The sequence below is a fragment of the Cladophialophora psammophila genome (assembly GCF_000585535.1).
Source record: "Cladophialophora psammophila CBS 110553 chromosome Unknown aczJe-supercont1.4, whole genome shotgun sequence".
Classification (NCBI taxonomy): Eukaryota; Fungi; Ascomycota; class Eurotiomycetes; order Chaetothyriales; family Herpotrichiellaceae; genus Cladophialophora; species Cladophialophora psammophila.
In genome coordinates, this window is record NW_006912925.1 from 1,953,932 (window position 1) to 1,973,946 (window position 20,015).

The following is a 20,015-nucleotide window of genomic DNA, read 5'->3' on the forward strand; positions in this document are numbered from 1 at the left end:
TTGAATATTGATGGGATGTCTCTGGCAGTCCGGCGTCACCTTTTATTCCAATGTTGGGTGCTCGGGACGACAGGCGCTCGCCTTGACAGCCGGCTGGGTCACTGTGGCCACACCCTGCAACATGATAATTTCGCTTTTCATTAATCGGCTTGGCCGCGTGTGGTTCCTCCATAAGTATTGCCGTCCTTCGCCTCGTGGTTGGCACGTCTTGCACACCAATAGCGATTGGGTTTCTCGAGGTCGTGTGCGTCTTGATCGGTGAATGTGTCACCCTATCGGTCCTCGAGCATCGGACGAGTTTCTCCCTGAGCTGCCCGGCCATCTTCTTCTGCGCCACGTACAATGACACAATGACATACATCTATTCCTCCGAGATCTTTCCGACGCATCTGCGAGCTAAAGGTCTCTCGATCAGACTTGCCGGACTGTGCCTCGCCTCGTTGACCTAGACGCAGGCGGCCTCGAGTGCATTTGCCGCCATCGGTTGGAAATCTATCTGCTGTTTCTGTGTCTCTCTGCCGTTATGGTGGCGATGATAGACTTCTTCTTCCCGGAAACAAAGGGTCTCAGTCTAGAGGAGATGAAGTATCATCCGCCAAAACTGGAGAAGAATGATTCTTTTGAAGGCTCTGTCTGACAGTACTTTCTCCCGGCAACCGCGATAAGGCTGAGGTCCCTGGGTTTTTGTGGGAGTATAATTCGCTTCGGTACTCTGTACATGCCGTCGTCACTTGGTTCAACTCAGATATGGAGGACCGAGTACCAGATACCACAGAAATAACCAGGACCCTCTCCATCTCCCTTCCCTCCGATTGACCGAGAGTCTGCGCCCTCTGTAAGTGTTGTGCCCTCGGGCCTCCACGTATTGGGGCGAAAGACAGGCGCGGGTGGAGGATGCCAAAGGGCCGGTTGGGATACGCCTGAAGAAGCAAGGGTGACAGAAGTCCGAGCGCAAGCACCGCTGGACATGGAAAACAGATGTTGGTTGATGTCGTTCTGTGTACTCTGCCCTCTTGGGTATTTTATTCTATTATCCGACCCGCCGTGGCATGAAGCCAATGTACATTTCAATCCTATTATCCCCCTCGCGCCAATTTTGAGCCGACCGAGCCCTGATTACGGGCTGAGGCCTTATATCCAGCCCGCCCCAGAAATCCAATCCAGACATACACTCACAATGCCTGCCAAAAACCCACCTTCCCACATGTCACATTGCTAATATGCGCCGTATGCTTTCTGGGGCCGTAATGCCGTCCTGGGCATTCTCGATGGTCCGATGTCAATTCTGCTCAACTCAAGAGCAAGCGGATTATCTACTTCGTACGACGGGCCCCCATTGTAACTCGGATTTTCCGGCAGTGGCCTTTCCATGGGCGGGTTTGCCGGTGTTGGTGAATATTCCAGTTGGTATTGATGCCCGGGTGGCGGCCCATATCCACCACGCGGGCTGTAACTGTTCACAGACGGAACTTGGTATTCCGACAGTGGAGGCCGCTGAGGTGGTCCTCCTCCAGGAGAAGAATGGATTGTATATCGTTGGTTTGAGGGACTAGGTCGGTCCGTTGATGAGGCGTTCATCACACCTGGACTTGTTTGAGGATGTGCATATGGTTGAGTCGGGAGAGGTCGGTTCGGCATCTGTTTCTTCAGCCTGTTCCGGCCGCTCGGTGATTCGACTTTAGGTGAAACTGGAGCCATGACAGGAGGGGGTGACGCCTGGTATGGAGAAGACGCTGGGGCGCTTGGCGGGAGTTGATAGGGCGATGTCGCAATCGAATGTGGTCGGGAAGAGACTGGTGACGATCCTGCACGACTATGTGTGCGTGCTTCTTCTCTAGTGCGAATCCTAATGACATGCTCTGGTTTCCGTTGTTTTCTTTCAGGCTCCGGCGCCCAGGTATCCGACGGAAGATGGTCAGATGGATCAATTACCCTGCCATCGTTTCCGATGATTGGGCCTTGATCTCGTAGCTTGTCAACCTCTTTCTGCCGAGCAGCCTCTAGTACATCTTCTGGTAAGTTATACGCACCGTCAGCGGGTGGTGGATTCGTCGCGGGGTTCAAGACATCGTATGAGCCTGGTCCAAATGGGACACTGGGCATCTGGTTGCGATCGTCGGGCGATGGGAATGTAGGGGTGATCGACTTCCGTGGAATAGTGTGATTAGAATTGGGACTGATTGCGCGAGGTCGGACAACGATTGGAGCAGATCTTCGGACGTGCCTCTCGTCGTGCAGTTCAAAGTTGTCGAATGTCTGCGCCCGCTGGAGAGGTTCATTACCTGTAGAATGCCTGAAATTCTCTTGACTGCTCTCTCTATCCCATTGTTGAGCAAGATTGCCATCGCAAATCTGTTCAGGAGTTGGCACGTCGTTTTCAGAGCATATTGGCTGAAACTGATTCACATCATTGTTGTACGATTTCCGCCTATTAGATGGGAACATGGGATATCTATCATGGTCAACTGACATTGGTGGGCTTGGTTCATAAGACTGCGGCGGCGCAGGTTGGCGTTGTATATCTTGCGTAGGTGGAGTTGCTTGGAAGGGATCATAATCACACTCTAACCTCTGAAGAGGACTTCTGTCTTCGACGGTGTTGAATGTCACGGGCGTACGAGGCGAAGGATCTCCAAATGGGTCTCGATAAGCCGGTGAAGGTCCTGGCACCCTTGTCATCTGACCTCGGTGAGCGGGAGGTGGTGGTGGTGGAGGTGACTCCTCTTCGTCAAACTGTAGATTGGAATAGGTCGGTGTTGCTTCAAGCATATCTTGTTGACTTATAGATTGGCGCAGCGGACTGTCCCTGTGGGCAGCATACTTGGTTGGAGATGTGGTGGTTCTGCCGTTCCAGTGTTGATTTTGCATAGCTGGCGGAGGAGTGGCCTGTGGCGTCATTCGGGGAGGAGAGGAATGATATAGGGGGTGGTCTGGCATGTTGTATGGCGAGTGCGGTGCCGATGAGGAATGATGCTCCGGTGGCGGTGGCCCAGGCACAGACAGTGATTGTTGCGGTTCTGGTAGAAGTGCCGGTTGCTGGTACGAATCCATCGCATATAATTCTTGTTCCTCATAGCGTGCGACAGGATCGTGGCAGCTATCTTGGAAGTTGCTAGAGGCTTGTCTTTGATGGTAAGATGAACTAGAACTCTGAGGCGGCTCATAGGAGTCGGGCCCAAATCGAGGGTTGAGATCATATCCAACATCGTCGGGAGTCTCGGGGATGAACTTTTGTTTTGGTGGGCGCGGTGGAGGGTTGCTGTTTGTATACCCGTGGCCTAGAAATGCCTCCGGGGACTCTTCCTGGCCCCATCGCTCAGCCGCCTGAGCGGTCGAGGGCTGTCCGCCAGGACCAGGCGGCAGGGGCCTTCTCTTAATCTCACGAGGACCGAGCTGACGAGAACCAGAGGGTATGCTTGGGGCATCACTGGTTATCGATTGAGATTTGTCTCTTTGCTTTTGCTTCTCTGCCAGAGGCTCTGGCTTTGGTCTTGCATCGTAGTATGTCAATTCAATCCGGATATCTCCTGCATATTTGCCTTTGAAGTTCAATTGGCGCCACTGATCACTCTGTCCACCGCCCGGAATGATGACTTCTTGTAGATCGATCCAGGCTTCGCCGATGAGGTCGGTCTTCTTGTCGTCATTAAAAATGGAGCATTTCAATTTGTAATAGTCGGGGGAGTCGTGGACAGTGAATCGCAGTTCTTGGTCCCTAGTGCCTGTTAGCAAGAAGCTCACTGCCTTCCTGGAATCACCTTACCATCTCGGTGTCTGTCCGCCTCTTTTGTCTGTTTCCGTCTTTTTGGCTTCCTTACCGAGCCTCATAGCACAATAAGGATCTTGCTTGCCCATGGTCTTCCGATTCGGGAGGTTTTTAGCCCTGTCAACAACGGCGACGAGAGTGCCAATCTCGGGTCCGTCGAGAGTCATGTCTGCAAAAATCCCAGCAGCATGGGCAGCATTGAGGGCTCTTGTTCTGGACGTCATGCTGAAAGGATAAAGGGTGGCAATTGCCGGCCTGCGGCGTGTATTCCAAAGTGTTGGAGATGCTGTGAAGGCTGCAACATTCGAGGCGGAGATGGTGGTCCCGATCCGTCAAGGCCGCATGGTGCCGCTACCGGATTGAGGAAGACGATATAGGTTTCAAGGGAGGGAGCTACTCAAATCCCCCCCAAGGTGATTTGTCGAGCGAAGCTTTTGAAATGGTCTGAGTGAAGAACAGGATTGAGTTTGTTGTCGAAGGGGAGCATCGAGACTTGAAAGTGGACAAGGCGCCAGCCACGGAATTTACGTGTTCAGTTATGCAGAAGGCTGGGAATTCGCAAGCCGGAAGCTTGTCGACAGTAAGCGACAGGGTTTCTCATAGCAATACCTCGTAATCGACAGACGAGAAGTCGTCTCCCGTCGGTAATGGGAGAAATGAATTCTTTTGCAAAGGCTGCACCTTGATCAAACGACAGCTTTGTACTCAGGGCTGGCTGTCAATTCGACTTCACTGTCGCACCACAGATGCAGCAGTGGTAGCCAATCATGTGGATTCCCATTGTTTTGGTGGTGACGTCGATCACGGATATGCCAAGCCCCCCTTGGCACTCGGCTGGGCCATGCCATTTTAGGCTAGTCCGATATGTCAAAGAATGTCACTGCAATGGGTCGACGTGGCCTCTGATGCTTCCCGTGCTCCCAGTTGAGATCATTTTGGATTGCTCATCTCATCTCAGAGATCAACTCTCTCAATAGTCTCAATCTTCTCTGGATACCTAAAGCCATGCTGCTGTCTGACTTCGTCCATCACCTCCATAATCAACACGCTCTCGTCCAAGCTTTCATACTTGCCCTCTTTGCGCCCCTCCACAATGGCCCTCCCCGCTTCATCCGCCTCCCAAAACATTCCGTGACCCTCCCCCTCTGCATTCATGATATTTCCAAACCCGTTGAACCACCCGCTTCCTTTGCCTGGACCCGGTTGCGGCCAATCCTTGTCCTCGGTCGTGCCATCCATAAGTATCAGTCTTGTCCGTGTTGGTCGGAATGCTGGTGGCCAGATTTGCATTTCTCCCTTTGTGCCTTGAATCCGGATCGCAGGACCCGACGTGCCTTTTCCATCGGTGTTGCTTGACGTGCGCATACCCGTCGTTGCAACAGCATGCATGTCGCCTCCTTGCTCGGGGTCGCGAGGGAACGTGAGCAAGATGGTGGTAGTCTCGTCGACACCGGTTGGCGGATATTTAACCATGCTCGAAACCACCTTTGGCGGTTTGCGGCTTTCTGGTGCTTGAGTGGTGTACAAAGTCTGAAAAACCCAGGTCAGGCTGTAGATTCCCAGGTCCAAAAGAGCGCCACCCGCTAATTCAGGATTGACCATCCTGTGTTTGGCGTCGGGCCAGACCTTCTCCGGGTCCGCGGCTCGAGAATTGTCGGCGAACACTCTGACTACATGACCCAATTTCCCGGAGGTGATTGCCTCACGTACATGGACGGACAGGGGGAAATAGCGTGTCCAGACTGCCTCCATCAGGAAGAGGTTTTTCTCCCGCGCCGTTTGCACGAGTTTCTTCGCCTGGGCAGCATTGACGGTGAAGGCCTTCTCGCAGAGGACGTTCTTTCCGGCTTCGAGGCAGAGCATTGCATTCTGATAGTGGTGGGAATGAGGAGTGGCAATGTAGACGATATCGATGTCCGGGTCTTGCACAAGGCTGGCGTATGAGCCATACGCCTTAGCGGTGGAGGGGGCCTTAACCTCGTTCAGAAACGCTTGCGCGCGGGAAGCGCTAGAAGAGCTAGCCGCCGCAACGACGGTGTGACGGATATCATGCACGCCGCGAGTTGCGGGATCGAGCAGAAGATCTTTGGTGAATGTTATAGCGATGCCTCCCGTAGCTGAAGCATTGTTAGCTGGCGGCACTTTGCATCAGAATGCAGCACCACTTGCCCAAGATGCCCCATCGTATAGTCTTGGGAGCCATGTTGGCGAATTTTGGAATTGCGCCTCTCGCGACCGGTAGAAGAACGACACAAATGCAAGGGGTTATCACGGAAATCCTTGCTCATGAAAGCCCCGCGTCTCGAATGATGCAATTGATAACCACGGCAATTTTCGGTGGAATTTTGGACCGAGGGTACCCATTGGTCCTCAGACCATGGGGGGAAGTTGTTTACTGTGGTCAAAACTCCCTGAAGTAATGCTGGCTTCGATCAGTTTCTGGGTGTAGGATGGCTGATGAATGCTCAGCCAGTGTGCTGTGAAGTCAAAAGCTCCAACATCCCTCTTGTTATTCCCGCTTGCTGTGCCCGATCCGTCTCTTCGTGGACTCGGTCGCGCAACTTCTTGAGGTGCTTTGCAAGGTCCTCGCTTTCGAACGAGTGCTTCGAATACAGATCCATGATGTTCAGGGCAACTTCCACGCACAAGGAAACAAATGCTGTATTGGAGATGTTCCTCCATATCCAGTGCATGATGGGCTGCAGGTCTGATTCGGCGCGGTCTTCGAGGGCGGCACGCAGCGCAGATCGATAGCGGAGAGCGTTAAGCAGTGTGACTATTGTCAGCCTGTCTGCGCCTTTCAGCGCAATATCCAAAGCCTCGCGATATCTGCCTTTATGCAGTTCTTTTTCCCACAAAGCCAGCTTCTTCTGTTTCGGTCGCACGTTTCCTTCCACAATGATGTCAGCATCTTCGCCGGCGTAGTCACGTCCTCTAAGCCGCTTTTCGAACCCCCTCGGACGCTTTTTTGCCCTCTTCTTATCATATTCTTCGATTGTCCCTGCAATCAACGCTTCCATTTGTTTTTGCCTTTCCCGCTCTTTCACTCTCTGCTCCCCTGAGAGGCGTGTTCTGATGCTGAGCTGGCCGGTAGACATTCCCACTACAACATGCTGGTCTTCTCGGGGATTTCCGGCCGCAATAACAGATAGAGCAAGGATCCCAGCCGGGTATTTGGAACCGGCGACGACGTTCCACCCCGTAGTTTCAAAGACTTTCAGATGGCCGTCGAGCCCACCACTGACTACCCTTGATCCATTAGATGCCAGGCATAATGATGTCACGGTCTTTTGGTGATTCCTGATCACCTGCAACGGCCTTGCCGCCACAATATCCAATACCGCAATCTGGTTCTCAGCCGATGCCAAGATGGTTGCCCCTGATGGCATGCATAAGACATCTTCTACCGCAGCGATATGTTTGAAGGTCATGACCGCAGCATTTGGTGTACGAGGGTCCCAGAGCCTGACAGTCTGATCATAGCTACCGGACACAATCAGATTACTCGACTGGCCCGGGAGAAAAGAGCCGGTTCGCACGTAGTCTTGGTGGCCGCGGAATGTCTCCACGCTGGACTCGCTTGGAAGATCCCAAAGTCTGACGGTTCTGTCGTCTCCGCAGCTCATCAACGCGGTGGTCTCCTTAGGACTCCATCTCACCGTGTGCACTGGTTGTTTCTGCTCTTTCCAGGTCTTTAATATAGCTCTTGAGTTGACATCAAACACCTGGATGGCACCAGTCTCATCGCCTGCCGCAAGGACTCGTCCATCGTATCGCGCTTCGCCGCTGTAGGCAATATCGTCAAATCGTGTAATGGTCTTGAGGAGTTTCCGGCTTCTGTGAGAGTATAGCTGCACGCGGGCCCCGGTCGTGACAACAAAGAAGTCGGGAGGGCTTTGGGCTGGGGAATTTGGCTGCGGCTGGGAAATGTGTGTTACGGCGTGCTTTGTGGGAGAGGCAATGTTCAGAGGAGACTTGAATGACCGCCAGTATGTCTGCTCTGGGGTCAGGGACGAGGGTCGAGCAGGTAGTTTGACCTGAGCAATTGGCTGGACATCAGCAGCCATCGCAGCTCTTGCTGCCTGGACAAAATGTGTGGCGTGGGAGAGGCACAGAGAGGCCGTGTGTCTCGAAAGTCTTTTTTTTTTTTTTTTGTTGGCGCAGGGAATTTTTTTGGACAAGCAGCATGCGCATCGTACTGGATATGTATTATCTAAGCGCGAATCAACGTTTCTTTCGTTTGGCTCGGGCTCCACCTGCTGGACGTCTGCTTGCCTCTAACATAACACAACTGTCCTGCCCTTTCGTTTCCCTTGAACGACACGATTCTCATACGCAACGTCGGGTGGACACTTCTCCTGCCCTGCTACTGATATGAGACTTTACATCGCCCTACGTCGCCCGAATACGGTCCCGTATGGTAGACGCCGATATTTCCCTGTATGTTTGCTACAGCTTATCCAATGTGACTCGACAGACTCTAGGTGAATCGACCATGACAATTCGCGGCTCTGGGCGTCCTGTAGGTGACCGTGCACTTCATCTTGGTACACCATAAAGGCGAACGAACAGCTCAATGCTCGGACACCATATAGCTCCGATCAGATTCAAAGAAAAGGTATAGATTTTGAGAGGTGTAGGAGCATGCATCCGATGCAGCTGGACAACAGACTCGGGAGCCGAGCTACAGAAGTGGTTGTTCTTTCATGGAGGCAGATGAAGACTTGAACTGAACTGTTGGGAGGCACAGAATGAAGCTTGGGCGGATTTTGTGTAGGACAAACCTCAAGAACAAACAACCAAAGATGGCGAGGCAATTCAACCACCAAGTACTCTCATTCTGATCTGTCTATATCTCATATCTAGCACGCAGCTCAGTGCCTCCATGTCGCTCTCTGACACCATCCTTCGACATTCATCTCTTTGACAGCTCGATCGATCCCAGGGCTAGGAGGTTATCCCTACGACACCTGCATACTGGGATATCCCATCAACCAGCGGTTGCAACTGCCCATCACAATGGTGTCGCTGTTGCAGTTGCAGTAAGTCCCTCAAGCACCTTCCTCCAGGTCTGTGAACACGACACGTACCTGCTGTTCTGGTCGCCTTCCAGGACCGGCCTGCGTGGCCTCATCTTCCCATCTATGTCTTCTTTTCCCTGTTTCTCTCCTCTCCCATCTCCCATCGTTTCATCTGCTCATTCAACCCTTCATCCCGTTCATTCACTTCATTCTATTATCCTGTCAATTGGCCTCTGACATCTGGTCGCTCTACTGCAGTGTCGCCGTCTTGCACCTCTTGCTTGTCGCCACCATGGGTTTCTCTAATGTCACTCGTGTTCCCGTCCGCCGCAATGGTGACTACAAGGCCAATGGCACCAAGTCCCTTGTCTGGCTGTACAACAAGTATAACATTACTCCGGTCAGACCAGGCCGGTATCATCGCGACAAGAAGCATCGCCTTATGAAACGTCAGGAAGATGGATCCTCCACTGAAGTGTAAGCCCGACCCTCTCTCCACCTGCTGCAGTTAGCTGATCTAAGGGACAAAGCACCGCCGAAGACCAACAAAATGACGTCTACTATACTTGTCCCGTCGCCATTGGCACTCCTGGCCAGCAACTTGAAGTGGTGCGTCAAGAAATCAACCAATCATGGGAGCTTTGGACTGACACCTGAAAAGACCTTCGATTCTGGCTCTGCTGACTTCTGGGTATCTCTTTCTTCCTCGCCTCCTATGACACTGTTGAACTAAACCGCTCCAGGTCTGGTCCTCCCATCTGCCTGACGAGATCAAGAAGAGAGGAGCCGAGTCAGGCGCAGCTATCTATGATCCCCGCAAGTCATCCACTCAGCAGCCCATGCCTGGGAGCACTTGGCATATCCAATATGGGGATGGCTCTTCGGCTTCGGGAACAGTGGTTACAGATATTGTCAAGGTTGGCGACATCACGATCCAAGGTCAAGCTGTCGAGATTGCCAATCGAATCTCTGCCTCTCTCACTACCCAGACTGCCTCCCAGGGCATTCTGGGCCTGGCATTCGGCAACATCAACACCGTCACCCCTAAACCCGTCAAGACCCCACTGGACAACATGATTGCCCAGGACGATATCCCCAACGACCAAGAGATTTTCACCTGCTACATGGGCTCTTACAAGGACGCCAAGGACCCCGACCACGGCGAATCCTTCTTCACCTTTGGAAACATTGACAGTGACGTGGTCAATGCGACTGGTAGAGAGATCTCCTACACACCCATCAATGACACCAACGGATTTTGGGAGTTCGCGTCGGAATCCGTTGTCATCAACGGCAAGAAAATCGCGTTGCCAGGAAACACGGCCATTGCTGACACGGGCACGACCTTGATGATCATTGATGACGACCTAGTTGAGGAGATATACTCTGGGATCCCAGGCGCAAAATACGATGAAACCGAGCAAGGCTGGTTGATCCCTTCCAATACTCCTCCTGACCAGATCCCTGACGTCGCTTTCGCCGTTGGTGACGTGGAGATCGTGATCGAGAAAGAACACATCGCTTTCGCCCCAGCCGAGAACAACTCCGAAATGGTCTACGGCGGCATCCAGGGCCGTGGTAAACTGCCTGTCAACATCTACGGCGATACCTTTTTGAAATGCGTCTATGCAGTAAGTTGTCTGACCCTGCCATTAGCCCTGATGACTGACACAACCCAGGTCTTCGACGCCGGGAAGAAGCAATTTGGTGTTGTCCAGCGGGTCGACCCCAGCCAGAAGATTGCTTTTTAGGCCTGCCGCTCAGGGTTGCAAAGCTTCGGAGAGGCACAGCACTGGTGGTAGTGGAGGGTATCTGAGGGCAGCATTCCTACACGATATCAATATTCACATTGCCAGAGGGCAAAGGCACGTTCTAGCAGACTGTCGCCTGTATTAATAAGCAATTCAACCTAGTCATTCCCTTTGTCTCTTGCTTCCGCTCAATGTCCGAATTTAAGACTGGAAGCCTTCGGCGTGTAAGGCTTCCCAGAGTCGTTCTTTCGGCATACACAAGCAAGGAACTACGAGTCCTTCCTGTCGGGTCTAACTTGGGGGACAGCGGACACCGGAAGCGAACAAGAGAAGCGGAAAGCTCTGATGGCGGGATGGAGTGACTCTGGACGTTCCTTCCTGCAATTGCCTGACTGGCAGGCCCAAGATGAATGAATTGCAGCGTCGTCGACGTTGTCTGCCAGTCTCTCACGCACTTTCTCCTCACTAGATGAGCATCCACGATGAGAAAACTCGCAGCCTCGCTAGGTCAAACCTTTCTCCTTCTGACCCTCTTAGCTCTCCTTATCCTCCAACAGCTCCAGAAACAGCCTCTGATCGACAAGCTGCAGGACGGACTGCGTCTTGCCACCAATGGACTCAACCAAACACGTACTGCATTCGGTATCTTGAATGAACCGAATCTACTCCCACCCTCGTCGGTCTCATTGATTTCTGTGCTTCCATCTATCACCCCAGCACCGATCCAGTCTGAAACCCAACATCTTCGTCAACTTACTCCTACCCTTTCTCGTGCTGCCGTTGTGGTACAAGCACCCCAGGTGCTGCAGATCGATTGTGAAGGTAGGGTAACAGATCATGATTCATTCACCAAAGCTGGAGAATATGTCCACTCGGTCATGAACGGGAGTGATGGGTATCTGCCGCGGCTGGAGTGCCCTCCATTGAACGCCAGCAGGTACCTCAGTCTGAGCGATCGAACTGCGTCCGGTCAGAAGCCAAGATTCTTCTTTGCGATGAACCTCCATCAGTCAGCGCACATCATTCCACAGCTGCTCGGGGCCACTATCGAGGTCATCCGGTTCCTGGGTCCCGAAGTCTGCGTGGTTTCTGTGGTGGAGGGCAGATCAACAGATGGGACTTTCGAGATCTTGAAGAGCTTGGCAAAGCAGATGGAATATCTTGGAGTGTCTTACTTCCTGTCTTGCAGCGAGCTGCAGCCTGGTGGAGAAGGCATGGAACGTATCTCTACCCTGGCTGAACTCCGAAACAGAGCTCTCTGGCCGTTGACTCAGCATGCACACCTGTATGACCCATCAAGCACGATTATTTTCTTGAACGACATTGCACCATGTGCCGAAGACCTCTTGGAACTAATTCATCAGCGAATGGTGCTGAAAGCGGACATGACTTGCGGGATGGATTGGTATAACTTGGACGACGGCGGCACCTTCTACGACTCATGGATCGGGAGACAGATGAACGGTGAGACTTTCTTTGAGGTACCCCAAAGCACGAGCTGGGACTACTCCAAGAACCTGTTCTGGAACCATGAAACTAGCAAGTCACGATATTCGCTGGGGCGGCCCGTGCAAGTCTTCTCCTGTTGGAACGGTGCTGTGGCTTTCACCGCCGAACCTTTCTTGGAAGGGAAGATCCGGTTCAGGACTGAAGCAGAGGAAGAGTGTCACCTTGGAGAACCGGTTCACCTGGCCAAGGATCTATGGAAACTCGGCCATGGCAAAATCGCTGTCATTCCGAGTGTCAACGTTGGATATTCGGTACACGACTCGGGAAAAGCCAAAGAAGCGCACGGATCGGTGTCATCTGTGGCAGCGAACGAATCTATTGAACTGAGCAAAATTGATTGGCAACGGAAGCCACCAGGTCAGATCAAATGCTTGGGGACCTGGGATCATCCATCGTGGGAGCCTTTCGAGCTCCGTGAATGAGCGTATATCTGAACCAATACTCAAACAATGGTGGACGACAGTGGAGGTTGATATTATTGAGAGAGTTAATTGAGATGGAGGCAGCAGAACTAGGTGGCAAAGGAGTGGTCGCAGGCTATGATGCGTGGGATGCAGTAAACCCCACACAGAAAGAGTTTTAAGCGCAAAAAGGTCCAAAAAAGATGATTTCGAACTCAAGCACACCACTTTCTTTCAGGGAGCAAAAAGCAAAAGCTGCTCCTGCATAAAGCAGGATATAAATGAGTCCAAAGATTGAGAAATGGAGTATTTTGGGCGTAGCCACGGCCATCTCTGGTAAAAGGCAAGAAATGGATTCTGCAATAGCTCGTCCCACTCCAACTGATTAATGCTTGAATTGAAATATATATCCTGTATTTCACTGAGGCATGACATCACGTGCCAGGCCCCTTCATTGCGCTGCTGTCTCCCCCGCATCCAACTGGTGACCAAGCTCCAGCAGCGGGGAGGGCAAATTGCACGAGTACGTAGACGCAGGCAAGTTGTTTTGAGACGTTGCTCTGGAACGGTCTCTCTGTCGGGATTTCATAGATTTATTGGTTTGTTGCTTTGATAGACAGACAGGCAGATGAACAAGATGGCAGCCTGCATCTTTTGTAAGATTGTCAAAGGTCAGTGGTTGTCGTTGTCGTTGTCATCGTCAATGGAGATGGCAAGACCATGCACTTGGTGCTGAGGACTGGTGTGCTAACTGTGCGTTCTCCCACAGGAGAGATTCCTTCCTTCAAGCTCTTCGAGTCCGATAAGGTCCTTGCTTTTCTCGATATCCAGCCTCTGAGTCGGGGACACGCTGTACGCAACGCCCCTTTTCTTCCATCGGTCTTTTGCCCTTTGACGCTTCTTTCCTAGTTTCGTTGCACACATGCACACGCACCTGCACGTACACACGCTCCAGGAATATGCGATACCCATTATACCAATACATGACATGATATGGCTAACTCGCAACCCTGCGCCCTCCTCCCCCGAGGGGCGGGATTTGCATCAAAATAGCTCGTGATCCCCAAGCACCACGGCGTCAAGCTGACCGACATCCCCGACGACTCGCTGGTGGACATCCTGTCGGTGCTGAAGAAGATCGCCGTGGCCACGGGCGCGGAGAACTACAACGTACTCCAAAACAACGGGCGCCTGGCACACCAGGAGGTCGACCACGTACACTTCCACCTCATCCCGAAGCCGAACCCCGCCGAGGGCCTGGGCATCGGGTGGCCGGCGCAGAAGATGGATATGGATGAGCTGAAGAAGTTGTATGAGAGTTTGAAGGCCAAGATGTGAGTGGATGAGAGATTGTGTGGGGAGGGCAGGATGGAAGGTGAACGAGGGATGTGAGACTACATGCTGAGAAGGGGATGTGGAAATCAAAGGAGAAAAAAGAGATGTGGGCTCAATGGCCGTTCGGGCCTACCGAGCACGCTGTACAAAGTGTTTGAATGGTTCACAGCGGTTCAATTCAAAGGATACCGACCGGGCAGGAAGGCAAAGCAGACAGCCATCCAGAGCAGGGCCCCCTCGAGAGACCTCGAAACATACTTCCATTCATTGAAGGTATTGTACCGTCTTGCTGGCCTCTTGAATCCTTTCCCGAGGAGGCACTACATCGACGACAATATCACCACCACCAACAAAGAGATCTGGATTCTCTAGACCAGCCAGCCAGCCAGCCAGCCAACCATTCCACGGCCTTTTCAAGCCGCATCAAAACCATACACTCCTGGAGCGTCGCCAAAGTCCGGACCGCTAACGACAGAACGTTCGTTGTAACCCCATCTCGCACCGCTTGATTGCACCTTCTTCCTGTTCGCTGTCTATTCTATGCTCGCCGGCAAAGGCCAATCGATCTCTAGTTGGTTTTTTTCTTTCTTTTGCTTTTCTTTTTCGAAAGCTACATCAAGTTCCTCCCCCCTGCCTTCTCTCTTTCTATGCGGAGCCTTTTTTGCTTCCGCTTTTCATTTCGCTTTTGCTTGCCTTTTGCATATATTAAGTTTTTGTTCAATTTGCCTCTGCTTTGGCAGCTTTTGGCCCTGAGAAAGGTCCCTCGCTCGGTGATTGGTGGGTTTATTCTGGGTTTATCACAGAGAAAGAAAGAAAGAATAAAAAGGGAGAGAGAAAAGAAGGAGAAAAAGACAAGAGAGGGGATTGGAAAAGTCGTTCTCTCGGGGTCGTGTCGTGTCGTGGTCATTGTCGTTGTCGTTGTTATTGTGTCGTGATGGTCGGAGTCAGAGTCTCCCTGGCAATAGAAGCGGTGCGACAGAAAGGCAGCGCCGAGCGGGTGAGTGGGTTGAGACATTGTAGGCAGGTAGAAAGGCAGTAAGGGGGGTGGTAGCATCGTCGTCCGCCGCCGTGGCCGCGATGGATGCTACTTGGCTTGTCTGGGCGGTTTCAATCTGGTGATCCTCGCTCCCTGGCTTTCCTTTTCCGACCAGTTGGAGGCGGACGGCTTCGTTGCTGCGGGCAACGACGACGACGACGCGACGACCGAGGTCCTGCTGCTCTCGTTTGATTTTGGCTTTGGTTTTGCTGCGGCAGCCGGTGCCCGAACCGGAGCGAGAGGCGGTGAGTCTGCTGTTGCAGTGGGGTTGTTGATGCTGGTCACGAACTCGGACTTGGCCAGTTGTTCCTGGAGCGTGTTGATGAAGAGGAATGTCGAGTCCTGGGGCGAGAGGTCTTGCTGGGGGCTGAAGTGGGCCATGGTGTGGTTGACAGGCTATGCCAGCAGGTCAATCCGGTAGGCAGGTTGATTGGATGAAAGGGGATATATTAGGTTCCCTGTTCTGTTTTCCTGTTTTCGTCCTGCTGGTCTTTGCCAACAAAGAAATGGAGGAAGCATTCGACGTCAGCGGAGGAGGGAGGGGCCGGAAGAGAGGAGAGGTTATGTTCTGGGGTGGTGGGAGGATCCTCTATAGAAGGTAGGTAGGCAGGTGAGTCGATATATCCCGCACGGCATCAGATATGGCAGGAGTGAGAAAGACAAAGAGCATCAAAGCAAAGAGAGAGGGAGAGAGAAAGGGGAGAGAGAAGGCCAAAGTTCAAATCCTATTCGCTTATGCTCTCCCCCATTGCATTGCATTGCCCGGCTGAGGGAAATAAATCAATGAGTGACGGTTCGGGTTGAGGACAATCAATCAATCCCACGCGGTAGATTCAAGGCTGTTGGAAAGGTCCACTAAATTGCTGCACGCCGGCCTATACTCACCTACATACCTCTTGTCAATAAACGCAACCCCAAGGCCGAGCTACCTCTGGAAAGGAAGGCCTGCTGTGTTGGGTAAATGGCTGGACGAAAAGTCAAAGAGTCGAGTCGGGTTGAGAGAAGGCAGGCCCAGTAAGACTATTCCGCCAGACCAAGTGATCAGCATTGCGCATATGCATCTTTTTCCGGCGTGCCATACATACCTTCGATGGGCCTTTGCAACCCTCCCTCGCCCAATCTCACCCCGACAACCGCCCCCGGCGGAACCGCCGATAGGGCAGGAGGAGCTCTTCGGTGACAGCAGCAAGAGGACAAGCAATAGCGGACGGAAATGGGGAAGCCAGGAAGAGAAGAGATCACCAGGCCTCGCTCGACACAACCCTAACACTATGCCAGCTTCCAGTCACCGATCAATGATATCGGGGTTCTGCGTCTGGGACGAAAAGAAGACCCTAGTAGAGAGTTCTTGCAGGAAAAAAAAAGGAGATTAAACAACACGGCCACCGACGTAAGTGTGCATGAAGAAAAACCCTTGAGAACGGCTGCTTGCATATTTTGGCTCGGATAAAGATTCGATAATACCTCCCCAAAGGTGCTCAGGGGGGACGCGGTGGAAGGCCAGACAAATCAGACCCCCAAACTTGCATCGAAAGCTACGCGGCAGGTCTGCTGGTTGGATGCTGCTTATGCGAGTCAGCTGCGAGTGGAGCTTTGACGAGTTGCTTGAGAAAAGGCACCATTGGTTTGGACAGAGGTCTAGACCGGTCCATTCATGGATATCGGCACTGAAAGTTTGCGTGGAGAGGAATGTCATCCGAAATGAACTCACACAGGACACCCAAGGACGCCAGCACAGGTTTGGGATTTGCAGTGCTTGTCGTACCTTCACAAATCCATCCCACACAGCTGGCTGTGTGGTATAGCACGACCTGGTGTGTATGGGAAACTTCCTTCTGTGAAACTTGTGCCGATCGATTCGAGCTGGCCATCGACGCCGTAAGCTCATCGAGATTGGGGCCCGTCGAGGTCGGCGAGCCTTGCCAACAACTCATCGCTTTCTTTCCCTTTATCCAATGCACTTCAACTCGAGACGACTGACCATAATTGCTTGTCGTTTGTGCAATATGCGCACGACTCGAAAACCCGACATCCGCATTCTGCAGCATACGAGTGATCAACCCCCGACCAACTAATGCCATGGCTTTTCCGGGGAAGCAAGGAGGTCTATCGACTTACCTCGCACCGTGTTGAGCCGACTTGGCTGGGGGACATGCATGAAGAATCTGCTATGGGCTTGTGACGCAACCTCGACTTCTGTGTGAAGAAGCTGCCTCGGTATCCCTTCGTATTCGAAATCCCGCTCTTGTCTCAGATCGGGTAAGTTTCGCAGATGCCCAAACGGTGACGGAAGGAAGGAAGCAAGCCCAAGAGGCCCAATCCAAGAGAGCCTTCGATAGGAAGGACAAGAGGGAGAAGCTGAGTGAGTGAGTGGGAACGACAAGAACTCGTGACGCCAATGGAAAAATGGTCCGCGCCTTGCCTCTTGGACGACGGCGCAGGCTGCTGCGCACGCCCACCCAATCAATTAGGTGATCAACTTGACCAGAAGGAAGTCCGGATGGTCTTGGGTGCCAGTTGGTGCCGTTCTTGGACGAGGACGAGGAAAATGGTGAGTCCTGGCCCCCCGGCAACCTGGCGTATTTCCAAACCCTCATACGGTTGTATCCAGTGGGGATGTTGTGGATGCGTGGATGTCTGGGTGTATCTGTGCCTTTGGCATTTCTCCTAAAAGGCCGACTTGTCCAGCCCTGCGCGCTTTCATTCTTCTTTCTCACAGGCTAAACCCCAACCGTTCTGAGGTCCAGTCAATCGTCGTCGTCGTCCTTGTCAGCCGTTGCAGCTCTGCAGCTCCACACAGGCAGGGTACACGACCCAGCCTGTAATTCGTTTGATGCACAGTTGACTTGGTCGAGGCACGATGACAAACAATCACAGTTGAGCTGTGTGACAACCCGTCAGCACACCAACCACAGATTAAATCATTAATATATACTCCGTACGTCTTCTCACACAGTGCTATGTACCCTTGCACATGCTAGGAGCTTACCAATGTCCATCTAGACTCCGGACGTATCATATATCAAGTTGATGTTTGGCACTCCTTCGAAAGCCCAAGGGTCGAAGTATCAGATGTGGGCTGGCGCGTCGCTAAAGCCTTGCGGTCTTCACACCCCAAGATTCAGTCGACATCATCCACGGAAGGTTCAACCTTTGGAACATCCGGCAGGGTCTCGGGCGACGTCGGTTTGAGATCCTCGTTCTGGCCCTCGCCCGGAGGCGGCAGGTAAAAGTTGATCTCGCCGTCTGGCCCGATCATGCCCGTACGGTCGTAGTAGGTTCTGGCCCGGACATATTTGTCCAGTTTCCAATAATTTTCGTTCAACTTCCTTGCCAGAGCGTGTCTCTCTTCTTTGATCTTGTCCATATCTGGCCCCGTTCCTATCGATATCCATTCATATGTCTTCTTCTGATATTCGCGGACATGAGCGTCTCGCTCGGTGAGGAGGGAATCCCGGGGCGCTTCGTCCTTCATATGGTCGTTCTCCCCATGTACTGGCTCTGCATACTTATATTCCCAGTCCTCATCTCCATCCAGCTCCTTGATGATCTGCGATCTAGGAATGAACTTCTCGAGATCTTCCACCCCGGACGTAAAGTGCACTTTGCCTGCCACCACGGGATCGAGCCATCCACGGATGATTTTCCATATTCCTTGGAAGATCCATGGCGCCTTATGGACGAGCACGGCACCGAGAGATTCGGGATAATTGGCTTCGAAGATCTTGATCATAAACTTGACAGGGGTGTAATCCATGTTGGACATGGTGAAATGGGTCATGTCAAAAACTATACACTGAAAAGAAATGTCAGCGGTGCATGGTTCTGGGGTCGGAGCAACACTCACAGCAGTTTCTACTGGCGGCCGCAAAGCAAGTCTAGCGGTCTCAATCACATAAACCGTATATCGCTCTAGGGCACGCTCTGTCTGGTCTCCGCCTCTATGAAGCCGCACCCGCACAAAACACAGGGGTCTGCCTTCTTTATCGGTGCCATGCAGGAAACTCTTCCCTAACCTTAGTTGCGCAAGGAAATCTTCTCCTTCTCTCTTAATGGACGGGTCGCTGGACTTCGAGTCCTCCAGAGCTCCACCTTCTCCCCGGAGCACGACATCATCGTCGACATGTTGTTCTTGACTTCGCCATCGCATCGTAGAAACCAACATGACCAGCGCCTTGTCGACATCCCATTTTCGCGCCCTTAGGAACCGCAGCAGTAGCGTGTCTGGATGATCGGCCTTTACCATGCTCCAAAAAGTGTCGCGCAAGGATTCGGGAGCCTGCGTGACTAATATCTGCTGAAATTCCTTTACCTGGCCATACTTATCATCGGAATCGGCATAACGGCTGGGGTCTTTGGTTGGCGTGGCCGACCCGTTGCTCGACTCCTTATCTTTGTGTCTCTTGAATATGCCCAGTCGCTTTTTGCTCTTCTCTTTCTCCTTGACATCAAGTTCTGATACGGCATCTTGGGCGCGCGGGGGATCTGGTTCAGTCGCCTGTCGGGGGTCTTCCACGCCGAAGACCTTCAAAGTGACGGCCCAGAATTCGCGCAGTTTGGCCTCTTGTTCGGGCGTCAAGTTGCCCAAATGGCCAGGAGGCGCAGGCATATTGAGACGGAAAGGATCGCAGGAATCGGGCGTGGTGGGTTTGAAAACTTGGTGTTCCCCAATGTGATGACCCTGGTCGTGTGCCCCGGGGAATCGGTAATGCACCAAGCACTCGAAAAGAATTGCAACTCCACAGGCGACGCCGAAGAACAGAATATAGGACGAGACCGACGATTCGACAGGCGCGACAACTGGTCGAACAGGGTTTCCGGCAACAAAAGGGTAGGTGGGAAAGGAGCGAGCCCTCGATTGTGGGCGAGAAATCGGATCGAATTTGCGGGAGAATGAGCGCGCCCCTCTCTGAGCTGTGGAGGGGAAGATGAAAGCTGATCGACTCAGGGGCAGCAGGCGCTGACAACAGCTGTGTCGCATCTATGGGCAGGATGCAGAAAAAGTCAAAGGAAAGACACGGATTATGAAAGATGCGAGATTGCCGCTCCTTTGGGAGCCCTGTTGAGCCGAAGTAGCCGTGGATTGAGGATAAACTCAGCACAAAAAAAGACGACTGACTTCAGCAATTGCGACCATCCGCCTCGCCTGGTTCCTGTATCTGATGTTCCCCGTGGCGCAGGAGAGGGGAGGGGGGA

At 52.6% G+C, this 20,015-nt stretch overlaps 9 protein-coding genes across 9 annotated transcripts; 4 read left to right on the forward strand and 5 right to left on the reverse strand.

Annotated features, from left to right (window-relative positions):
* Positions 1–31: 31 nt before the first annotated feature.
* Positions 32–583, forward strand: A1O5_03636 (uncharacterized protein). The gene is made up of 2 exons (XM_007744247.1): positions 32–182; positions 223–583. The coding sequence occupies exons 1-2, from the start codon at positions 122–124 to the stop codon at positions 447–449; spliced, it is 288 nt and encodes a 95-aa protein (XP_007742437.1). The 5' UTR covers positions 32–121; the 3' UTR covers positions 450–583.
* Positions 584–1,215: 632 nt separating this feature from the next.
* A1O5_03637 (uncharacterized protein) lies at positions 1,216–3,990 on the reverse strand (the record flags this gene model as incomplete). Its single annotated transcript, XM_007744248.1, has 2 exons — positions 1,216–3,715; positions 3,764–3,990. 2 exons carry the CDS (start codon positions 3,988–3,990, stop codon positions 1,216–1,218), a joined length of 2,727 nt encoding a protein of 908 aa, XP_007742438.1.
* A 730-nt stretch (positions 3,991–4,720) lies between these two features.
* A1O5_03638 (oxidoreductase) lies at positions 4,721–5,969 on the reverse strand (the record flags this gene model as incomplete). The annotated part of the gene is made up of 2 exons (XM_007744249.1): positions 4,721–5,883; positions 5,909–5,969. 2 exons carry the CDS (start codon positions 5,967–5,969, stop codon positions 4,721–4,723), a joined length of 1,224 nt encoding a protein of 407 aa, XP_007742439.1.
* A 262-nt stretch (positions 5,970–6,231) lies between these two features.
* On the reverse strand, positions 6,232–7,833 carry A1O5_03639 (uncharacterized protein; the record flags this gene model as incomplete). Its single annotated transcript, XM_007744250.1, has 1 exon — positions 6,232–7,833. The coding sequence occupies one exon, from the start codon at positions 7,831–7,833 to the stop codon at positions 6,232–6,234; it is 1,602 nt and encodes a 533-aa protein (XP_007742440.1).
* A 1,246-nt stretch (positions 7,834–9,079) lies between these two features.
* A1O5_03640 (uncharacterized protein) lies at positions 9,080–10,538 on the forward strand (the record flags this gene model as incomplete). The annotated part of the gene is made up of 5 exons (XM_007744251.1): positions 9,080–9,264; positions 9,318–9,396; positions 9,449–9,478; positions 9,531–10,418; positions 10,467–10,538. 5 exons carry the CDS (start codon positions 9,080–9,082, stop codon positions 10,536–10,538), a joined length of 1,254 nt encoding a protein of 417 aa, XP_007742441.1.
* Positions 10,539–11,020: 482 nt separating this feature from the next.
* A1O5_03641 (uncharacterized protein) lies at positions 11,021–12,469 on the forward strand (the record flags this gene model as incomplete). The annotated part of the gene is made up of 1 exon (XM_007744252.1): positions 11,021–12,469. The coding sequence occupies one exon, from the start codon at positions 11,021–11,023 to the stop codon at positions 12,467–12,469; it is 1,449 nt and encodes a 482-aa protein (XP_007742442.1).
* Positions 12,470–13,085: 616 nt separating this feature from the next.
* On the forward strand, positions 13,086–13,786 carry A1O5_03642 (hit family protein 1; the record flags this gene model as incomplete). Its single annotated transcript, XM_007744253.1, has 3 exons — positions 13,086–13,119; positions 13,218–13,300; positions 13,502–13,786. The coding sequence occupies 3 exons, from the start codon at positions 13,086–13,088 to the stop codon at positions 13,784–13,786; spliced, it is 402 nt and encodes a 133-aa protein (XP_007742443.1).
* Positions 13,787–14,867: 1,081 nt separating this feature from the next.
* Positions 14,868–15,200, reverse strand: A1O5_03643 (uncharacterized protein; the record flags this gene model as incomplete). Its single annotated transcript, XM_007744254.1, has 1 exon — positions 14,868–15,200. The coding sequence occupies one exon, from the start codon at positions 15,198–15,200 to the stop codon at positions 14,868–14,870; it is 333 nt and encodes a 110-aa protein (XP_007742444.1).
* Positions 15,201–17,940: 2,740 nt separating this feature from the next.
* A1O5_03644 (uncharacterized protein) lies at positions 17,941–19,428 on the reverse strand (the record flags this gene model as incomplete). The annotated part of the gene is made up of 2 exons (XM_007744255.1): positions 17,941–18,615; positions 18,667–19,428. The coding sequence occupies 2 exons, from the start codon at positions 19,426–19,428 to the stop codon at positions 17,941–17,943; spliced, it is 1,437 nt and encodes a 478-aa protein (XP_007742445.1).
* Positions 19,429–20,015: the final 587 nt, after the last annotated feature.

Excerpts from the sequence above, each read along its gene's own strand:
- A1O5_03636 (XM_007744247.1), top strand. The coding sequence starts at position 122 with ATGATAATTTCGCTTTTCATTAATCGGCTTGGCCGCGTGTGGTTCCTC. Across the intron at positions 183-222 it reads GTTCCTCCATAAGTATTGCC|CGATTGGGTTTCTCGAGGTC; the intron begins GTCCTTCGCCTC and ends GCACACCAATAG.